The following is a 9,169-nucleotide window of genomic DNA, read 5'->3' as shown; positions in this document are numbered from 1 at the left end:
TGGTCTGATAGTGGCCTTCGGCTCTTCTGCATTCTTGGGTCTGGCATATTGTATCTTCCTCTTCACAATACCCCATTGATTTTCTATGGGGTTAAGGTCAGGCAAGTTTGCTGGCCAATTAAGAACAGGGATACCATGGTCCTTAAACCAGGAACTAGTAGCTTTGGCACTGTGCGCAGATGCCAAGTCCTGTTGGAAAATTAAATCTGCATCTCCATAAAGTTGGTCAGCAGCAGAAAGCATTAAGTGCTCTAAAACTTCTTGATATAGGGCTGCATTAGCCTTGGACCTCAAAAAACACAGTGGACCAACACCAGCAGATGACATGGCACCCCAAACCATCACTGACTGTGGAAACTTAACACTGGACCTCAAGCAACGTGGATTGTGTGCCTCTCCTCTCTTCCTCCAGACTCTGGGACCCTGATTTAGAAAGGAAATGCAAAATTGACTTTCATCAGAGAGCATAACTTTGGACCACTCTTCAGCAGTCCGGCCTTTTTGAAGCAAGACACTTCTGACACTGTCTGTTGTTCAAGAGTGGCTTGACACAAAGAATGCGACGGCTGAAATTCATGTCTTGCATACGTCTGTGCGTAGTGGTTCGTGAAGCACTGACTCTAGCTATAGTCCACTCTTTGTGAATCTCCCTCACATTTTTGAATGGGTTTTGTTTCACAGTCCTCTCCAGGTTGCAGTTATCCCTATTGCATGGACACAGAGCTCTGTGAACAGCCATCCTCTTTTGCAATGATCTTTTGTGTCTTGCCCTCCTTGCGCAAAGTGTAATTGGTCATCTTTGGACAACTTTGCAGGTGTTTTGAGTTAATTAGCTGATTAGAGTGTGGCACCAGCTGTCTCCAATACTGAACCTTTTCCCAATGTTCTAATTTTTAGAGATATTAAATTTGGGATTTTCCTTAGTTGTTAGTTTTAAACATCAAAATTAAAAGAAATAAACATTTGAAATATATCAGTACGTGTGTAATGAATGAATATAATATACATGTTTCACTTTTTGAATGGAGTTAGTGAAATAAATCAACTTTTTGATGGTATTTTAATTATATGACCAGCACCTGTATATATGCTAAAATAAGCTAGAATATATAATATGTTAATATTTGTGCATTACTTTTTATTTGATGAACACACCACACGAGTCACTAAACTGAAACCTTTCTTGAAAGTAGCATAAAAGTTTTTCAAAACCATATAAAACGAACAAATAAAAACAGCCCATTTCTTAGAAACTGACATGTTTAAAACTAGATCTTGTTTGATGACCTTTATCTTTTAGCAAACAATTGTATAGGATCTCATTTAGACAAGAGAAGTCAGATGTTACACACAAAGTTTCTAAAATAAGGCACCAGATTTTTGAAAGTCAAATATGACACCATGACAACACAAAGTGAAAGTAATAATTTATATTGAGTGGATAAACAAACCTCAGACAAATATATATAATTCTCAGGCTGTCACAAATATGCTGTTCCTAAGAGAGACTTTAAGAAAAAACTCAGAACACTGATTCAGACACTCTGTTGTCTCATGACATATTGCTCATTTAAATAGCATTAAAGGGAACGAAAACATGCCGTGGCTGACCACGTGTAAGGGTTCTGCCTACAAAGTAACAACAAGCCCCTGCATGAGTACTGAATGCCAAACTAAAAATAAATAGGCTTATGTAATATTTATATCCACAGTAGTGGTTCGAGTCTGAATTTGATCTCTGCAGAGACGCTGACTGGCTAAGCCATGGAAAACTACAAAGGCCATTCTGCTTATATGTTCCAGGTAAATATTCCATGTGGCACGATGGCTTGCTTGCAGGTCAGTCCTCTGAACCTGGAAGTCCTGTGGAGACACAACACTCAATGCACATATTCTTGGAGTATGAATCATCATTTAACTGACTACTTACTTATTCATGAAAGTCACTTTTTTATAGGCTGACCACTGCAGCATCCTTTTATGTCTGCAGAGATCATATGTAGTTCCCTTTGACAATGGTTGTCCAGAAACCAAATGAACCAGCCCAGTGATATCTTCCCCACAAAGGCTTCGGCTTGAAGTGTCAATCATGGTTTGTTTATTCCAGATAACCCTCAAAAACATCCAGCTCAGCATCTGTGTCATATGGAATTGAGGCTGGGTCAGAAAGTACACCCAAATCCACCAGTGCCTGGTCCATATCCTCTGGCAAGAATACTATCCCTACATTAAGGACTATGTATTCCATTAAGAAGGTATAGTAGAGAATTAAGACATTAACAAAAAACAGGCCGAGATAAAACATATATGGAAGCGATTCCACTGAATCTAACCGAGAGTAAATTGAGTGTGTCATAGAATCCAAAACATATGTTTCAGTCTCATTGAGCAGACTGAGCGAATTAGAAACATTTACCACCCTTTATATAAAACAGGTCAGTTTGGAAGTGTGAATCCATCCATTTCACTCAAAAAAACGAAGCGATGCAACTCCCTTTTCAGCAGTAACGTGATTTCCCTTCAAGCCGTTCAACGAAAGTATGTTTTCACTACACAGCAAATAACTTAGTGAAGAAAGGCATGTTTGAATGTTCCAAGGCTATGCGCTGCTCTTTGAGATTATGACTATACCGTATCCCTCTTAAAAAAAACTGGCGGTGTGAAAAATGCTTTAATAAAAATCACCAGAATTCTAGACGGAGCTTTATAACGCGTGAAAAACAAAAACAAACGGCGCTTTCTCATGACTTCACCAACACCCATTGCATTCGCACGGAACTCTGGGAAATGGAGTCCGTAATGGTGGGGTGACTTGGTGCGAACTCACTGCAACAACTTCCATAATAAACTACAAATCCCATAATGACTTAGAGCTGAGGTTTGAGCCGTCATGAGTGGTAGGACGACAGGTATGTTTTCATGTGAATATCCTAGGCCTTCGCTGCAGCGGATATGGGTCAATTCGCTTAGCAAATTGTGTTAAGAACATACATTTTGCGAAACAGAACACCCGAAAAATGTTCGGCCGTTCAAGGAGCTGGGTCGGAGGACAGGGGAAGTCCAAAAACATTCATTCTTTGGACCATCTGAAGTAAGCCTTTCTAGAACTTTTGCAGCTAATTTGATAGCTAGCTCAGCTCGTGCAGTTAAATCGTTTTAAATCCAGTCGGTGTTTGTCATTAATGTGGAAAGCCACCAGTAGTCACTTTAGAAATGTAAACATTAATGCTACTCATGACGGGATATATTTGTAATGTAAAACAGAGAACGTAAGAGCAAAACTGTATATGAAGCATTGGGCTGGGTGTCAAAACCTAGTCAGGTGCCTACCAATACAGCACTTTGTTTGTGACACTCGGACATATGATGCTCAAAAAAATTGTGCCTAGGTAGTCAGCTTACTATTTTTTGAGAATCTGCCGTAGTTAACATAGGGTTGCAAGAATTGCTGGCTAAGTATCTTAAAAGTATCTTATTAAATATGTCAGTTACATTATTTTCTCATATGCAGAAAGCGTTTACTATACGTTATTAAAGGATTAAATATATCTACCTTGTGCTCATAGTATGCATTTTATGCATTTTACCAGTATAGTATTATATTATAGTATGAAATGTGTAATTTAAGTAATTTTTTATTATTTTTTAAACTAAGGTACATGTACCAAGTCCTAACAAAGAACACAACAGTGACTGATCACAACAGAAATCTGCTGGTGGAAACTATTCGCACCATTACTGAGATTCTCATCTGGGGTGATCAGAACGACAGCTCTGTCTTCGAGTGAGTTTCACCTTCAGTTTTTACGGTGTTTCCACGTGTTAGATTTGCAATAAAGTGACAGCATATCTAAAATGCCAAACCATGTTTTTAATGACCGAAAACATTGTTCTTTCTGGGTAGCTTCTTTTTGGAGAAGAACATGCTTGCATTTTTCCTCAACATACTACGGCAGAAATCCGGACGGTATGTGTGTGTCCAGCTTCTGCAAACGCTCAACATCCTTTTCGAGAACATCAGTCACGAAACTTCTCTCTGTAAGTAAAACCATGGATAAAGTTCAAATGTTATGCTTTTTTCATTTGTATGTTTATAGAGTTCCTCTCCTTTTCTAGATTATTTGCTGTCCAATAATCAAGTTAATTCCATCATTGTACATAAGTTTGACTTCTCTGATGAGGAAATTATGGCCTACTATATCTCCTTTTTGAAAACGTTGTCTCTGAAACTCAACAACCACACAGTGCACTTCTTCTACAACGAGGTAAGGTACATTTACTGGTGCAACTGTCATTTATCAAATGATGGTTTATAGACCGAAAGCAGAAGGGGGCTTTTATCTGTGGGCTCAGATGCATTCTGCATGTAACAGATCATAGAGCGCTTCTAGGAAGAGCTAACAGCTCACAGTGACTGTGTAAAACCAAGTTTCCTGTTTGTTCTTGCAAATTGAGCAGTTATGTTCTTTCAATTTGGACAAGTGCAGTCCAGCTGTAAATTTACCACTGTTTTATGAGGATTGGAAGGTGACAGAGATGTTTGGGGTCTCCTTTCTGTATAGGGGGAAGTTATTGGTGTACTGTAAATGGTTGTATTTAACCGTCATGTGTTCTTTATTCTGTGGCACCTCTGATGCTGTTAATCTTTGGTGTCAGGAATAGAGAGGGCCTGCATGGAAGGATTTGCTCTATGAGAGATCTGATGCTGCACTGATTGATGTTGTCTTAATGTAAAGTGTAAACCAGTGCATATTTAGACAAGCCATTTACAGAAATAAACTAAAACTACAGTTTAATCTGTTTAAGGTTTTTGAAGCTTATGATATCAGCCTTTTCCTTTAGAATAAATGAGTTTTATTGACACAGCAACAAAGCGAGATTTGGGGAGTGACAACAGCATTGCTTGAGGAGTCACATGAACTCTGGCGAACTCATTACGGTTGTTACAGTGATAACCATAGCAACATTTTGGCATCTTGTGGTAAACAAAAAACACTGTGGGCGTTTAACGAGTATTCCTGCCCAAACGAATGTTAGCAAATGTAGACATATAATTAGTTAAAGAATGATTTTTAATCTTCTATCACAGCATAAATGATTTGAGTGAAATGCATGAAAAGTCTGGCATCAGTATTAAAATAGTCACACATTATGTAACACTTAGGTTAAAAGCAGTAAACATTATAAAATAAAATGTAAATATATTAGTAAAAATGAAAGAAATTAAATATAAATCAAAGAACCCTAAAGAAAATGATTCATGGTTTTCACAAAAATATTAATTGATGATATTAATTAATGTTTCTTGAGCACCAAATTAGCATGTAAGAATGATTTCGGAAGGACTTTGATGACTGAAGGAATATATTTAATTTTCAAATGTATTTAAATAAATAATAGCTGTTTCAATAATGCAATAATATTACACTATTACTGTATCTTTGATCAAATACAGAGGCAGCCATGGTGAGCATAAGAAACTTAAAAGTACCTACTCTAAACTTTTGAATGGTGATGAATATACAAATATGTTTGTCAATACCTACATTTTTCTATACAGGAAAAAAGAGGAGAGGATGTCTCTATTGATGTGCTGTGTTTGTATGAAAAATAAAAAGAATTTTAATTTGACCCATTTTAGGCCAGTTTAATACCTGGTAGCATTGCAGTTTCAGTGTCAGTGGTGTTATGTGCCCATTTCTTCTCCTCTGTAGACAATCCTGAATAAACAAGTGAATAATCGTACAAATTGAGTTTAATGTCACCAGATGCAGCTCTCCTCTCTCTGAGCTAATCCTCCTCGCTGACGGCCTCACTCTCTGTCTCCCATGCTTCTAGCACACTAATGATTTTGCCCTGTACACGGAGGCCATTAAGTTTTTCAACCACCCAGAAAGCATGGTCAGGATCGCTGTCAGGACTATCACACTCAATGTGTACAAAGGTGAGTAGAGTCCTGACTCAGCTGCTGCTGCCGCCTGGTCCTCCTCTCTCCTGTCAATCACTCTGTCATGCCTCTGATGCATGGGCATGCTGACGCTGCTCTCTGCCATCTGTGAGTAACTCACACTTACATTTAGTGACCGCTGCTGTCTCTACACACATGCACGGGCACACTGGTGTTTCGCTTGGGTATGGTCACGTGCTCGAGACAAAGGGGCTTTTGCTGATCTGTTTCTCTGGCTTAAGCTTGTATAGAAATCCTTCTTCCCTTCGTGAATAACTGACTTAACATTTCTTACTATCTGCTTGGCACTTGCCCTTGAATTGTTGTTTGTCTTCCAGTAATCAGTTGTTTCCTATGGAGATTGTTGTAGTTTAGGTCAAACCACCATCGGTGCATGTTTCTCATGTTAATGTGCAAACAATGGTACAGAATAAGATATGGAGATATAAACAACACTTAAGTGTTAAAATGTCATTGCATTGAATAAGCAACCTTATATATTAAAAGCTAGTTGGTTTAATATTTTATTGGGTTGGCTATTATTAGATATCAATCTACATTTTGTCAGACTGATTGCAAAAAAAAGAACTCCTCTTATAAGTTCAGATCTCTGTGCTTCAGTGGGAAACTGCATCATTTCACTAATTTAAACAGAAGATACACATCCCTACAATACAACAATACAGTACAAATTTTATTTCTGTAGCACATATTAAGTGCTTTCCAGTGTAAAGTCATTATAGATAGTTACATGCAATCACACAAACACAAATAAATCTTGATCATTTACAGCTAAATGTCTTGTATCAATTTGATTATAATGTTCCATTGATTTAAAAAAAAAAAAAATCTTCCAAACAGTTTATTTTATATTATTTTATTTTTAATCATATGTAAGCCAAATAGAAATAGCGTGGTCAACCTTGTCTGAAAGATATTGTCTTAGATATCAGCCTTATTCTAATTTATTGGATCAATACTCATGACATACAAAATAACATCTAAGTCTGCTGATACATTTATGACTGCAGTGCACCACGTATTTGTAAGATTTTATGTAATGCAATAACATTCATAAACATTTAAGCAATACTTCAATATGTAAGGACAAGCTGTGGCTTTCTTGATATGGCAGATCACATGCATAATTACCATATAAATGCACTGAATTATCTGCAATAATGCTATTAAAATCCCAGATTGTCAGAATAAGTAGTTGGGTTGTGTGCTTTGCTTTTTAGCATGTTCTGGCAGCTTCATGGATCTGGTTGATATATTTGGTGTTTTAGGCTGTTTTTGGTTCCAGATGCTCTATTATGCAGGTTTAATACCTGCCACTAGGTGGTGTGATGGTTCCATCTTTTGGCCTCTAGCTCAGTCCCTTCATCCTGTTTAACCCTTTGTCTGTTCTTCCCCTCTCCCTCTATGGTGACTCCTGTGTGCCTTATTCCAGTGTCATGTAAGTTGATCAAATTCAGAACTCTCTTGTGCCACTTGTACTGCATGTTCACTTGAATTGTTTTATTTTTTTTTTAAATGCAGTTGCTTCTTTTGTCTGTGTGTGCAGAGGTTTACAATTCACACACTGATAATAGTTCAAAAACACACTTGTTTGCACTGTCCCATATTGGTGCCCTTATTTAAACCCTCTTGTTTGGCTTTTATGGTGTTTCTGGCTGTGTCAGTTGTATGTGTGTGTTTAAAAAAAAAAATAATACATAAAAAAAAAAAGATGCTTCAGGTTCATTAACCATCTGATCATTATAGCATCCATAATCCTAGATAGAGATCAACCTACTTTATGATCCATCCATCAACTCCCAAATTACTCTTTACCTGAGAACCCTATTAATGTTACTATTTATTGCACAGTGAGCCTTTATAAGTTTAGATACATTTCACAACTTCTTGTACTCTCAGCATGCTTTGACTTTTCTACTGCCTAGGATCAAATCTAGCGCAGCCTAGTTTCATTTAGTGACTCTGTTTAGGGAATGTCATTTAACATATACCTTTAACATCTGACCAATCACTTTACACATTGCTCTGTAATTAACCTCAATCGCTTTTTAACGACCAACCGTCAGTATGTGTTATTAGGGGTATTATTTATACTAAACCTAACAGTTCCATTTCCACATCCCTGTAAATGTTTCCTGTTCCTCTGTTTGTGAGTAACCCTGTTTACGTTTGGTCCTGCCCCCCAGTGGACAACCAGCAAATGCTACACTACATCCGGGACAAAACGGCCGTGCCGTACTTCTCCAATTTGGTCTGGTTCATCGGCAGCCATGTCATCGAGTTGGACAAGTGTGTGCAGACCGATGAACAGTAAGGTTTTCATGACACCTTTTTATGTGCAGTTCACCTCCACGCCACTAGGTGTCACTACAGACCATAGTTGATCACTCTGAAATTCATTTATTAAACCAGTGCTTCCCAAACCTGTCCTGGAGGCCACCCTGCCCTGCACCTTTTGTATGTCTCCCTTATCTAACACACCCGATTCCATTCATCAGCTCGTTAGTAGAGACTGCAAGAACTAAATTGGGTGTGTCTGATTAGGGAGACATACAAAATGTGCAGGGCAGGGGGCCCTCCAGGACATGTTTGGCAACCACTGTACTAAATTATTTGATTTCACAACATTGCATTTTTTCCCATCTCCACCCATTCTCATCAGACATAAAAACCGAGGAAAACTCAGCGATCTGGTAGCTGAGCACCTGGACCATCTTCACTATCTGAACGACATCCTCATCATCAACTGTGAGTTTCTCAATGACGTGCTGACCGACCACCTGCTCAACCGCCTCTTCCTTCCCCTATATGTGTACTCTCTGGTCAGTCAAGAGCAGGTGAGGACAACTGCACATGTCTGAAAAACAACTAGCATACATCTGGTAGGCTAGTGTTTATTCCAGGCTAGTTTTGCATAACCATAATTAATGCACATCTCATCATTAAAACGAATGTGGATTTGCGCATCTTATCAGTTAAAAAATTTAACTGTGTAGTAACAGCTGCTCTATGTGACATCACTCACCTGATGGAATTTACCGCTGATTAGAGAACCGGCTTTACTGAGGACATGCGCATTAATTCTCGGCAAATATTTTCATGCACCCCTAGTATTGGTATACCGATCTTTATGTGTTGTATAACTTTTTGAATGCAAAAAAAGAGAGAAAGATTACTGCAGCCTTCAGTGTCACATGATCC

General features: G+C 38.2%; 2 protein-coding genes across 4 annotated transcripts in view; one reads left to right on the top strand and one right to left on the bottom strand.

Annotated features, from left to right (window-relative positions):
• Positions 1-1,931: 1,931 nt before the first annotated feature.
• On the bottom strand, positions 1,932-2,770 carry LOC127948631 (dexamethasone-induced protein homolog). The gene has a single exon (XM_052545216.1). The coding sequence runs from the start codon at positions 2,354-2,356 to the stop codon at positions 2,099-2,101; it is 258 nt and encodes an 85-aa protein (XP_052401176.1). The 5' UTR covers positions 2,357-2,770; the 3' UTR covers positions 1,932-2,098.
• Positions 2,771-2,895: 125 nt separating this feature from the next.
• LOC127948552 (protein CLEC16A) overlaps positions 2,896-9,169 on the top strand; it is a 56,793-nt gene continuing 50,519 nt past the window's right edge. For 2 of the 3 annotated variants that reach the window (XM_052545037.1, XM_052545029.1), the window contains exons 1-7: positions 2,896-3,091; positions 3,656-3,784; positions 3,905-4,038; positions 4,117-4,265; positions 5,839-5,944; positions 8,155-8,278; positions 8,631-8,805. In XM_052545037.1, coding sequence (XP_052400997.1) covers positions 3,018-3,091; positions 3,656-3,784; positions 3,905-4,038; positions 4,117-4,265; positions 5,839-5,944; positions 8,155-8,278; positions 8,631-8,805 — 891 coding nt within the window. In that variant the 5' untranslated portion in view covers positions 2,896-3,017. The other variant, XM_052545046.1, reaches the window with a different exon arrangement.

This window comes from Carassius gibelio, chromosome A3, assembly GCF_023724105.1.
Source record: "Carassius gibelio isolate Cgi1373 ecotype wild population from Czech Republic chromosome A3, carGib1.2-hapl.c, whole genome shotgun sequence".
In the NCBI taxonomy this organism is placed as follows: domain Eukaryota; kingdom Metazoa; phylum Chordata; class Actinopteri; order Cypriniformes; family Cyprinidae; genus Carassius; species Carassius gibelio.
This window is presented reverse-complemented; position numbering and strand designations above follow the sequence as displayed.